This window comes from Panthera onca, chromosome E1 (assembly GCF_046562875.1).
Source record: "Panthera onca isolate mPanOnc1 chromosome E1, mPanOnc1 haplotype 2, whole genome shotgun sequence".
Taxonomy (NCBI): domain Eukaryota; kingdom Metazoa; phylum Chordata; class Mammalia; order Carnivora; family Felidae; genus Panthera; species Panthera onca.
This window is the reverse complement of record NC_138352.1, coordinates 32,130,938-32,144,391: the sequence shown is the minus strand read 5'-3', so window position 1 is coordinate 32,144,391 and position 13,454 is coordinate 32,130,938. Positions and strand designations below refer to the sequence as shown.

Sequence of the window (13,454 nt, the reverse complement as noted above, 5' to 3'; positions counted from 1 at the left end):
AATGTCTGTTTATTTTGAGAGAGAGAAAGCATGTGTGTGCGTGCAAGCTGGGGAGAGGCAGAGAGAGAGGGAGAGAAACCCAAGCAGGCTCTATGCTGACACCCCTGCTGCCATGCCCAAATGACTGAGCCACCCAGGTGCCCCAAGGTGTCTCTTCTTCTAAGGGCATGAATTCCAATGTGGGGGCTCCACCTTCATGACCTTATTAAAACAAATTACCTCCAAAGGCCCCACCTTCTAATGTCATCACATTGGGGGTTTGGGCTTCAACATATGAATTTGGGGAGGTGGGACACAAATAGTCTAAAACATGGTGGTTCTCTTCTTGTTTTTTTATAATTTATTTTTTATTTTTTCATTTTATTTATTTTGAGAAACAGAGACAGAGCACAAGTAGGGGAGGGGCAGAGAGAGGGAGAGAATCCCAAGCGGGCTCTGCACTATCATCGCAGAGCCCTATGAGGGATTCGATCCCACAAACGTTGAGATCGTGACCTCAGCCAAAATCGAGAGTCAGATGCTTAACTGACTGAGCCACCCAGGAGCCCCTCTCTCTCTTTTTTAATTGAAGTATGGTTGATACACAATGTTATATTAATGTTTTAGGTGTACAGCACAGCAATTGGACAAGTCTACATGTTATGCTGTACTCACCATTGAATGTTTTGATCTTAGAATACTTGTCTTTGATTTTTTAATGTTTAGTGTGCACAAGCGCGACGGGAGGGTGGGGGGCAGAGAGAGCAGGGGACAGAGGATCTGAAGTGGGCTCCTGCAGGGCTCTAACTCAGTGAACTGCGAGATCATGACCTGAGCAGAAGTCAGATGCATAACTGACTGAGCCACCTAAGTGCCCGTCACTTTATTTTTTGAGAAAAGATTTACTCAGTTCCAAAGTTTGAACAACCAGTTTGTCATTTGGCCTTTCAAGTAAAAATGATGTTCCGTGAAAAAAGTGGCTAGTTCAACTCACAGCTCAAACAGTTGCACAAGTGGTGACAGCCAGTACTCCAGTATGTGGCAGCAGTACTTTTTGCCTACTTCCCATGTTGTTCCACAGAATATTTAAAATTTTCTATAAAGAATATGGAGTTGTTTTGGCAGATTGTTGATTCATTGACTTACAAATCAGCTGATCCCTTGGAGATTGGAATGGGTCCAGAATAGCTTTTACTTTGGGTCTAGTTTAGTCCTGTTTCTGAAGCATGACCTTTCTGGGGTTTCTACTGAAAGCAGCAGGTGTTTATTGAGTTTTCTGCACTCAGGCTGGTGAGAGCTCAGCTGTGTTCTAGCCTGTGTGAGCTCCACTCATTTTTCAGTTTATAGCTAATACTTAATCTTTGCCTGGCCGTGTGGAGTCTCATTTTGTGTATCCACAACTTAGAAGTCAGCCAGAGACTCCTGGGAACCCCTGTGTGGGTTATTGAGGCTCTAACTCTGTGTAGCTTGTCATCTCTGGTATTCTGCATCCACGAAATCCAACTAAGTTGCCTCCCTGAACTCTGTGCTCAGTAGGACTGCCACGTTCTTCTTGGGTTCCCTCTCCACGCTGTGATCCAAGAGTGCCTCTGTGCAGAAAGCCAGGAGGATTGTAGTGTTCCCCTCATTCGTTTCTCTTTTTTCAGGGACCACAGTCTTGCTCTGCCTGTTGTCCAGTATTTGAAAAGTTTATGTATTTTTGTCCAGTTTTTTCGTTGGTGGTGCTGTTTATTTCAGCATGGGCAAGAGCAGAGGTCAGAGAACCAGTATTCACTGCTGTTGGTTTTTTTCTGATGATTACCTTTATTTATTTTTTTAAATTTCTTAAACGGATTTTTTACTTTTTTATTTATAAGTAGGCTCCAGGGCCAATGTGGGGCTCAAACTCACGACCCTGAGATCAAGAGTTGCATGTTCCACCGACTGAGCCAGCCAGGGACCCCTCTGATGGTTACCTTTAAATGGTGGCTTTTTAAAAACAAACTAAAAACCTGATTGGTGGTCTGTTTTTTGTAGATACTATTTTCATAATTGCTAATAGAGACATGAGATTTAAAATCCAAACGGTTTTGGGTGCTTAGGTGGCTCAGTCAGTTGAGCGTCCGACTCTTGATCTTAGCTTAGGTCTTGATCTCAGGATTGTGAATTCAAGTCCCCCATTGGGCTCTGTGCTGGGCGTGAAGCTTACTTTAAAAAAAAAAAATGCAAAAGATATAAAAATTGGATTCAGTGTGAGGTCTCCCTCCCACCTACGGCCCTACTTGCCAGTTCTCTCAAAAGAGGCAACCAATGTTACATACACATCTCTTTAAGGCTGCATAATATTATTTTAAAGATTTCCCATACTTACCTAATTATTATTTTTTTTATTTTTACATTTATTTATTTATTTTTGAGAGACAGAGAGGGAAGTGGGGGATGGGCAAAGAGAGAAGGAGACACAGAATCCGAAGCAGGCTCCAGGCTATCAGCACAGAGCCCGACACAGGGCTCGAACTCACAAACCGCGAGATCACGACCTGAGCTGAAGTCAGATGCGCACTCAGGCGCCCCTCTAATTGTCTGTTAATGGGCCCTATAGGCAAATTAATGTGCTGTTCTGAATAATGAGCACAAATGTGATGCCTGTATTTTGGATGCAGTAATTGTATTCTTGTTAAGCCAAGTATTGCACTTTTATGCTTTTATGATTTTATCCAAGTGATAAAACTTTACTAGATTTTCAGATGACATGCTCCGAAAAGTCTCTTTAATAATGTTATCTGTGGTTTATTACAAATACCAAACTGTAAAAATATGTCAGATTTGGTCATGATTTGAATGTAGATCTCATTCTGTGTTTACTCTTTCAGGCCATAATGCAACAGGGAGACACTTCCATAAAACCTGTCCTCCAGGTCATTGTGAGTACCTGTATATGTTTTATGTCAAGCATTTTAAAAACTTCTATGTAATTATACATTACATTTGATGAAGCACATGTCGATTTCATGTCCATTTTGGGAAATTCTCTCCCTCATCACAAAAAATAGGCCTGTCCTGTTGTAACTGCAGGAGAGGAGCTAGGGCTGGGTTTTTTTCTTCTTCAATATAAGTTAGCCAGAGTTAGACTTGGGGATTTAGATTTGAGCCTTCGCCTTTCTATTCTTGCCACAATTGATGGAGGCTGTAGTGCTGCACATCATTAGTATTGCCTCCTTACTTTTTTCTTCCTGCCCTGAGGTTTGTCTTTCTTAAATCTGCCTTATATGGGCCTACAATGAATGTGTCTGCTTAAAATTCTTCATTAACCCTATCATTCATTTAAAATTAAAAAAAAAACTTTTTTTAATGTTTGTTTATTTTTGAAAGAGAGAGACAGAGTGTGAGTGGTGGGGGAGGGGCAGAGAGAGAGGGAGACAGAATCTGAAGCAGGCTCCAGGCTCTGAGCTGTCAGCACAGAGCCCGACGCGGAGCTCAGCCATGAGATCGATCATGACCTGAGCCAAAGTCGGACACTCAACCGACTGAGCCACCCAGGCGCCCCCATTTAAGGGTTTTCCAAAAATTTTTTTTAAGTTTATTTATTTATTTTTGAGAGAGGGAGACAGAATGAGCAGGGGAGGGGCAGAGAGAGAGGGAGAGAATCCCAAGCAGGCTGCGCACTCTCAGCATGGAGCCCGATGCAGGGCTTGAACCCACAAACTGTGAGATCATGACCTGAGCCAAAGCCAAGAGTTGGATGCTTGACCGACTGAGCCACCCAAGTACTCCAAAGGTGTTTCAAATTTTAGTGGGAATTTAAAAAATGAATAGAAGCAGGATCCTGGATCATTCTGTGGATTCTGAGTCAGTAGGCCTGGTGATCTCCTTGTGACTCCCAGACTCGCTGCTGGTCATCATAAGGCCCCGTTTCTGTATTTCACTTCCTGTGGAGAGCAGCTTCTGATTTCCTGTAAGTTGTGATAAATGCCTTGGCTGTGCCCCCATGTCATGTGCACACATCTCTTATATCTCTTTGCCTCTGTCTCCACCACACTTATAAGCCCCTCAGGGCAAGGATTTTTTGTTTTTTTTGTTTTGTATTTTTAACATGTTTTCTACACAGCACCTTGCATTGTTAGGTACCTTATCATTCTTTTTTTTTTTTTTTTTTAATTGATTTTCAATTAAATTTGAGCTGGGGAGAGAGAACACGAGTATTGGCAACTCATTTTATTCTCATCTATGTTGTGCTTAATAATGTTAGAGAGAAGCTGGTGGGAAAATCATCATATCCAAGTTTCTTTTGCTTGGACGTAGGTGTCAGGAGAATGGGCAAGCAGTTCATTGTTTGCTGAAATAATGACAGACCCACTCTCCTGCCACTTAGATGTAATTATCTCTGGGGACTGGGGAGACAGTCTGTCTAATGAATCATGTTTTCTATCTTAGAACATCCGTCCCATCACTACAGGGAATAGTCCACCCCGTTATCGACTGCTTATGAGTGATGGATTGAACACTCTATCCTGTGAGTATGATGTATAAATCCAGGAATTTGTATTTAAATAATAAAATCACATCCAGCACTTTGATTGCAATAATTTGGGGCATTTCAGAAGTGTACATTTGCCTGACCGTGCACTTCATTCAGACAGAATTGCAGCCGGCAGAGAGCATTCTAACAATAGACTGGATCTAGTGGAAAGCTGCCACTTGGCTTAATTAATTTTCTCTAACTGGTGCTCTGTTTTCTTTGATTAATTTCCCTCAGGATGATATTGACATTTAGTGAATATAATGGGTTAGCTGTCCTATACTTGCCTTTTTAGGCTTTTATTTCAGTGTTGGAAACTTCACAAGCAAGAAAGACAGTTTTCAGAATATGTGCTTGCTGTCTCTAGTCACAAGGTGAAGAACATAGAAAAGATTTTTTTAGTCTTCATGAAACCTGAATGATGGAAAAAATGATTCTGGGCAATTTAAGAAGTACTTACATTTCAGAGTAGCAGCAGATGTTTAATGCATAGTAAATCATACTGTTTTTCACTGTGCAGAATCTGAATAGTTTTAGTTTCAGAAACATTCAAGGCATTGTTTTTCTTTGCTAGTCCACGTGTGATCAGTGCTAGTTTAGATTGTTATGACTGAAATGTTGTGGGAACTAAAGACATCTTTGTGCTTTTCAGCTTTCATGTTGGCAACACAGTTGAACCATCTCGTTGAGGGAGAACAATTGTCTAGCAACTGTATTTGCCAGATTAACCGATTTATTGTTAACACTCTGAAAGATGGAAGGTATGTGGTGGGTTATTTTTGCTTTTTAGAATTTTCTTTGGTTTTATTGTGTTTTGGAATGGGGACTAATTTTTGAACAGAGAAGTCCTTTGGATACCAAAATTCACTTAGGAATTTCAAAAACAATGATGAGCTTCCAGCTAAGAGTTTACAGCTATTGAGATTTGAACTCGGATGACTAAGACATGGCACCAAAGGGAGAGAAATATGGAAACAAATTGGAAATTTCAAAGCAGGAGATTAAAGCCAAACACAGAACTCTTATTTCTAATCTCTTCAAAAGCACTGTTTTTAGCATTCTCTTTTAAAGCATCTTTTAATGAAAAGGGGTCACTTATAAAGAGCAAAAGAGGTGTATTTAATTATGTAACACTGCTCCTTTTCTACAACTTGAATCTTTCATCGTAAATTATTCAGCCAATACAGAGCATGGTGAGGGCTTACAGATGCTACACGCTAGAGGTGCAGCGGTGAGCACACTGTTAACCGTTGCTAAAATAGGACCTTTTTGTTGGGGAGAGGCTTTTAAGGTCTTTATTTTCAGTCACAGAACACATGAGAAACAAATATGGCAAGCATTCCCATCTTAAGGGTATGTCAGTGTATGTTACAGTAGTATTAACTGTACATTTCCAAGTAACTTTTGCTTTATATTTGTTTGCTATATCATTGTCCTTCTTTTAACTTTCAACTTCTGTTCTTTTTTTTTTTTTCTCATATATGAAATTTATTGTCAAATTGGTTTCCATACAACACCCAGTGCTCATCCCAAAAGGTGCCCTCCTCAATACCCATCACCCACCCTCCCCTCCCTCCCACCCCCCATCAGCCCTCAGTTTGTTCTCAGTTTTTAACAGTCTCTTATGCTTTGGCTCTCTCCCACTCTAACCTCTTTTTTTTTTTTTTTCCTTCCCCTCCCCCATGGGTTTCTGTTATGTTTCTCAGGATCCACATAAGAATGAAACCATATGGTATCTGTCTTTCTCTGTATGGCTTATTTCACTTACCATCACACTCTCCAGTTCCATCCACGTTGCTACAAAAGGCCATATTTCATTTTTTCTCATTGCCCCGTAGTATTCCATTGTGTATATAAACCACAATTTCTTTATCCATTCATCAGTTGATGGACATTTAGGCTCTTTCCATAATTTGGCTATTGTTGAGAGTGCTGCTATAAACATTGGGGTACAAGTGCCCCTATGCATCAGTACTCCTGTATCCCTTGGATAAATTCCTAGCAGTGCTATTGCTGGGTCATAGGGTAGGTCTATTTTTAATTTTCTGAGGAACCTCCACACTGCTTTCCAGAGCGGCTGCACCAATTTGCATTCCCACCAACAGTGCAAGAGGGTTCCCGTTTCTCCACATCCCCTCCAGCATCTATAGTCTCCTGATTTGTTCATTTGGGCCACTCTGACTGGCGTGAGGTGATATCTGAGTGTGGTTTTGATTTGTATTTCCCTGATAAGGAGCGACGTTGAACATCTTTTCATGTGCCTGTTGGCCATCTGGATGTCTTCTTTAGAGAAGTGTCTATTCATGTTTTCTGCCCATTTCTTCACTGGGTTATTTGTTTTTCGGGTATGGAGTTTGGTGAGCTCTTTATAGATTTTGGATACTAGCCCTTTGTCCGATATGTCATTTGCAAATATCTTTTCCCATTCCGTTGGTTGCCTTTTAGTTTTGTTGGTTGTTTCCTTTGCTGTGCAGAAGCTTTTTATCTTCATAAGGTCCCAGTAATTCACTTTTGCTTTTAATTCCCTTGCCTTTGGGGATGTGTCGAGTAAGAGATTGCTACGGCTGAGGTCAGAGAGGTCTTTTCCTGCTTTCTCCTCTAGGGTTTTGATGGTTTCCTGTCTCACATTCAGGTCCTTTATCCATTTTGAGTTTATTTTTGTGAATGGTGTGAGAAAGTGGTCTAGTTTCAACCTTCTGCATGTTGCTGTCCAGTTCTCCCAGCACCATTTGTTAAAGAGACTGTCTCTTTTCCATTGGATGTTCTTTCCAGCTTTGTCAAAGATGAGTTGGCCATATGTTTGTGGGTCTATTTCTGGGGTTTCTATTCTATTCCATTGGTCTATGTGTCTGTTTTTGTGCCACAACTTCTGTTCTTAATCTTGGGTGTCTTTTATAAATAATGTATACTTTTATTTATTTATTTTTTAATTTTTATTAAAAAATATTTTTTAAATGTTTAATTACTTATTTTGAGAGAGAGAGAGAGAGAGTATGCACAAGCAGGGGAGGGGCAGGGAGAAGGAGAGACAGAATCCCAAGCAGGCTCTATGCCCTCAGCACAGAGCCTGATGTGGGGCTCGAATTCATGAACTGTGAGATCATGACTGCGCTGAGATCAAGAGTCGGACACTTAACCGACTGCACCACCCAGGTGCCCCAGCAGCATACAGTTTTAGAAATCATTTTTTTAAAAATTTTTTTTAAATGTTTTATTTATTTTTGAGACAGAGAGAGACAGAGCATGAACGGGGGAGGGTCAGAGAGAGAGGGAGACACAGAATCCGAAGCAGGCTCCAGGCTCTGAGCCGTCAGCCCAGAGCCTGACGCGGGGCTCGAACTCACGGACTGCGAGATCATGACCTGAGCCGAAGTCGGACGCTCAACCTACTGAGCCACCCAGGTGCCCCTAGAAATCATTTTGAGATTTAGTGGGTGAGTTTATTCTGCTTAACTTATTATTGATGTTTTCTAATTTTTGTGTTTTTACCATGTTTTTTGCTTTATTTTTTTCTTGCCTTGGATTGATTGGATTTTTCCTTAATCCTCTTTTTTGCCTCTGCTGGTTTGAGAGACATTCTATTTGTGCTGTGTTTTTGTTTGTTTGGTTTGTTTGTTTTTTGTGGGTACTCTCACATTTAAAAAAAATCCTGGGGGCACCTGGGTGGCTCAGTCAGTTGAGTGTCCGACTTCAGGTCATGATCTCATGGTTCATGTGTTCAAGCCCCGCGTCCGGCTCTGTGCTGACAGCCTCCTCGGAGCCTGGAGCCTGCTTTGAATTCTGTGTCTCCTTCTCTCTCTGCCCCTCCCCCGCTCACACTTTGTCTCTCAAAAATAAATGTAAAAAAAAAATTTTTTTAAATCCACATGTAAATTAACAGAAATTCTAAAATAGGTCAGTATTTTTTACCATCCTCTCAAATAAAACAAAGGTCTCAAAATGATCTGTGTTTAGTGTTCAATTTTGTTTTTATTTCTTCTGATTAGCATTCTCTACACAGACAGCCGTTACTTATATTTACCCATAGTTTGTTAGCTCCCATTTGTCTCCTTCATCACACTCCTTCCTTTTTAGTTCAGTTCTCATTTTCCTGAAGAATATCTTTGAGCAGCTCTTATGGAGAAAGTTTGTGAATGATAAAAATCTGTCATCTAAAAATGTCTGTTGCTGGACTCCTGGCTGGCTCACTCAGTAGAATGTGTGACTTTTGATCTCAGGGTTATGAGTTTGAACCCCACTTTGAGTGTAGGGATTACTTAAACAAAGAAATAAAATTTAAAAAATAAAAATGTCTGTTTCACTCTCGGTTTAACTAAGTATAGAATTCTAGGTTGACAGTTAACTTAGTTGCTGTTACTATTTTCATCCTGATAGAATTTTGTGTTCTTGTCCTGGTGCTTTGAAAAAAAAAATTTTTTTTAATGTTTATATTTATTTTTGAGACAGAGAGAGACAGAGCATGAGCAGGGGAGGGGCAGAGAGAGAGGGAGACACAGAATCCGAAGCAGGCTCCAGGCTCTGAGCTATCATCTCAGAGCCTGACACGGGGCTCGAACCCTTGAACCATGAGATCATGACCTGAGCCGAAGTCGAACGCTCAACTGACTGAGCCACCCAGGCGCCCCTTGTCCTGGTGCTTTGTAAAAAAGACTTTTGTCATACGTACATTATAAAATTCACATAAATAAAAATAACTGTAATCCCACTGCCTAGAAGTAACTATTAGTAACATTTTGTTGTAATCCTTTCAGAATTTTTCTGTAAACATGAGTACTTATAAATTTGTATTTTCCTTAAAAAAAACTTCATAATATAGTTTTATAAAATTCTTTTTTAAGTTTATGGTTGTTGTTTTACATGTTCCTAGATAAACTTCTATGTCATATATTACTTAGCATGTCATTGTATAAGTTTACTTTAATTTAGTTAACATTTAATATTACACAGTATTTCACTATTTAAAGTTTTTCACCAGTGTTCCTTAGAATATGTTTGTAGCTCTTTGTGTATTCAGATTTTTAGAGAAGATGATCATTTTAATAAAAACAACACACAGAATCACCAATTCAAGCAATGCAAAACAAGGTACAAAGAAGGGGAAAAAATGGTCTAAAATTGATACAACCTAGAAATAACCATATTATGATTTAATGAGCATCATTCCAAAAATCTCACCATGCATATTTATCAATAATTGGTGAATCGATGGAAATCATCTTGGTAGTGGAATGACAATATAAACACTGTTACTGCTCTCTTCCTTCCTGTATAATTGGGTCCAAAGCCATTGGGGGGGTCAAGCAAGGTAGGTGTTTACAGGGGAGGGGTGGTGGTGGTGGTGGTCTGGAACCAGGTATTAGCCCAAACAAAGTGAGGAGAGGGTCTTTGTGGGCTGGACAGGGTGCTGGAGCCCCAGCAGGTAAGGAGAACACACACGAGGGGAGAATGGCTGCGGCCCAGGATGGGTTGTTGGAGCCTGAGTAGGGTGAGGCAAGAATCTGTGTGGCCGTTGGATCCTGAGCAAGGGATGAAGCCATCTGGGAGTGTGGGGGTCAGGTGACAGCAGCATGTTGTTGGAGACTGGGTGGGATAAGGAGGGAGGCCAAGCAGAATAAGGAGGGGGTCTGCAAGAAGTGGTGATAGCCCAGCATGAGTGTCAGAACCAATGGGGAGAGGAGGGTGCTTGTTTGTAATGGGATGGTGGTGATCTTAGAACTAGGTATGGAATTTGAGCATCGGGAGGAGGATGTCCGTGGGTGCAGCAGTGGCAGGTGGTGACATATGAGGGGAATTGATTTAATAAATATGTTGAGGGCAGTGAGAGCTAGCCAAGGGAGAAATCTGTGATTCTGGATTGGAACTGGAGGTTTCAGAGTGAACTCAACGTTTTTGATAGGTAGATGTAGATACAGATATAGATAATTAGTTTGGGGTTTTAATGTTCTATTTTATTGGGTCGCCTGGGTGGCTCAGTTGGTTAAGCATCCAACTTTGGCTCAGGGCATGATCTCACAGTCTGTGAGTTCGAGCCCCGCTTTGGGCTCTGTGCTGACAGCTCAGAGCCTGGAGCCTGCTTCAGATTCTGTTCTCCCTTTCTCTCTGCTCCTCCCCCACTCATACTCTATCTGTCTCTCAAAAATAAAATAAAAACAGGGGCACCTGGGTGGCTCGGTCGGTTAAGCGGCCGACTTCGGCTCAGGTCATGATCTTGCGGTCCGTGAGTTCGAGCCCCGCGTCGGGCTCTGTGCTGACAGCTCGGAGCCCGGAGCCTGTTTCCGATTCTGTGTCTCCCTCTCTCTCTCTGACCCTCCCCCATTCATGCTCTGTCTCTCTCTGTCTCAAAAATAAATAAACTTAGAAAAAAAAAAAAACAACCCTCAAGGGGTAGGTGTTAAAAAATAAATAAATAAATAAATAAATAAATAAAAACATAAAAAAAATTGATAAAAAATAAAGTTCTATTTTATTTTATTGTTATTCAATTTATTTAAACTAAAAACAAAAACAGTTCTCCCATTTCTCCCACCCCCTTCCCCTTGCCTCTAACAACCACCAATCAGTTTGTTCTTTGTATCTATGAGCTTATTTATTTCCACATATGAGAGATCATATGGTAATTGCCTTTCTTTGTCTGACTTAGCATAATGCCTTGGAAGCCCATCCATGTTTTCACAAATGGCAAGATCCCCCTTTTCTTTAAATGGCTGAATAATAGAGAGAGAGAGAGAGAGAGAGAGTGTGTGTGTGTGTGTGTGTGTGTGTGTACCACAGTTTGTTTATGCATTCATCTATTGGTGGACACTTAGGTTGTTTCCATATCTTGGCTATTATAAATAGTGCTGCAGTGAACATGGGGGTGTAGTTATCTTTTCAAGTTACTACTTTTGTTTTCTTTGGATAAATGCCCATAAGTGGAATTGCTGGATCATATGGTAGTTCTAGTTTTAATTTTTTGAGGAGCTTCCATACCGTTTTCCATAGTGGCTGCACCAATTTACATTTTCACCAACAGCTGTACGAGGGTTCCCTTTTCTCCATATTCTCGCCAACACTTGTTATTTCTAGTCTTTTTGATAATTGCCATTCTGACAGATATGAATGAGGTGATGTCTTATTGTGGTTTTGATTTATATTTCCCTGATTCATGAAGTAGAGTATCTTTTCCTGTACCTCTTGTCTAGGTATGTCTTCTTTTGAAAACTGTCTCTTCACATCTGGTTGGTGTAGGAGTATACATATATTGTGCAGTGTGTGTGTGTGTGTGTGTGTGTGTGTGTGTGTGTCTGTCTGTCTGTCTGTCTTGCCTAGGTCTGTCTACCAAGAAAGCTTTGGAGCAGCGACAGCGCAATAGCTGTGAGCCCACTTAGCACATCTTGGTTTCTGAATGCCAAAAAGAACCAAGGCTCCTTGGAGGATGGCTTGTTATGGGCTTGGAAATTATAAGTCGAGCCTGGACTATCATAATGTGTCAGTTGGTAAGGAAGTGCTCAAAGGGACAGGGGACCCTGTCAAAAGGCTGGCAGAAATCTTACACTTGCCAATCTAAGATAATTTATAAACCACAATAAAAATGCAAACAGATTACAACCTGTTGAATAAAATAGGAGTTCGTAAGTCTGTACTGAATAAATGAATACATGGGGGGAAGATAAAGGTTCTTCTTAACATAGAATGCCATCTAATAAATGTAGAAGGAATGATGGAATAGAAATTTGCCATTTGGTAATCATCACAATATTAGTTCATGCAGGAAACATCAATGGGTGCTTTGACTGCTCTAACAAATTAACACAAACTTAATGGTTGAAAACAACAGAAATTATTCCCCCTGGAGGTTGGAAGTTGAAATCAGTTTCACTGGGCTGAGATCCTGGTGTTGACAGGGGCATGCTCCCTCTGGAAGCTGTCTGGAAGAATCCATTCTTTCCCTCTTCCAGCTTCTGGTGGTTGTTAGAATTCCTTGGCTTTTTGGTGCATCAGCCCAGTCTCGCCTCCATGGTCACATTGCCTTCTGTCTGTTTCAGATCTGCCTCCCTCTTAAAGGATACATGTCATTCCTTTTAGGGCTCATCTGAGGATTCAGGAATAATCTTGCCATTTCAGTCATTAACTTCATCATATTTGCAAAGTCCTTTGTTGTCCCGCTCACAGGTTTCAGGGGTTAGGACGTGGATATCTTTTGGTGTGGGGGATTCAGTCTACTGCAGATGCTGAAACAAGTGGTGAAAGTTTGCAGAGTGACAAGTTTTTTTATGGGGTTAAAGTACTTCCCCACAACATAATTACTAATTGTAAATGGAACAGAGTCAACTTCATAGTGGAGGAACCTGGCAGACAGTACCTTATTCCAGTGATTAAGGTTAACATTACCAGTAATGGGACAAATAGAAATCGTGTATTACCTGATAAGATGCAATGAGAATAACACAGCATCGCTAATAGTATATTTTTGCGAAAGATACATAATCTATATCTAATCATGAAGAAACCTCAGGTAAATTAAGGGATATTCTACAAAATAAGGGACCTCTGATTTTCAAATCTCAAGCATGAAAGTAAAAAAATTGTGTACACTGAAAGACTGTTCCAGATTGAAGGAGTCTTAAGAGATTTGATAATTAAATATAACAAGTGATCCTGGTCTGGATTATTAAGGACATCGTTTAGACAGTTGATAAAACTTAAAGAGGTTCTGTGGATTATGGAAAAATTCTTTCATTATGTTTCAAGTTCAGTGACTTAACCAGGCTATGTCTCTTTTTTTTTAATGTTTATTTTTGAAAGAGCAGAAACAGAGCATGAGTGGGGAGGGTCAGAGAGAGGGAGATACAGAACTTGAAGCAGGCTGCAGGCTCCAAGCTGTCAGCACAGAGCCCAATGTGGGACTGGAACTCAAAAACTGTGAGATGACCTGAGCTGAAGTAGGATGCTTAACCTCTTAACTGACTGAGCCATCCATGTGCCCTTTAACCAGGCT

General features: G+C 40.7%; 1 protein-coding gene across 2 annotated transcripts in view; it reads left to right on the top strand.

Moving 5' to 3' along the window:
• The window catches only part of RPA1 (replication protein A1), a 74,640-nt gene that overhangs the window by 13,704 nt on the left and 47,482 nt on the right, over window positions 1-13,454 (top strand). The window contains exons 2-4 of one of the 2 annotated variants that reach the window (XM_078437588.2): window positions 2,832-2,882; window positions 4,393-4,471; window positions 5,130-5,238. In XM_078437588.2, coding sequence (XP_078293714.1) covers window positions 2,832-2,882; window positions 4,393-4,471; window positions 5,130-5,238 — 239 coding nt within the window. Of the gene's footprint in view, window positions 1-2,831; window positions 2,883-4,392; window positions 4,472-5,129; window positions 5,239-7,755; window positions 7,912-13,454 lie in introns of those variants that run through there. The other variant, XM_078437589.2, reaches the window with a different exon arrangement.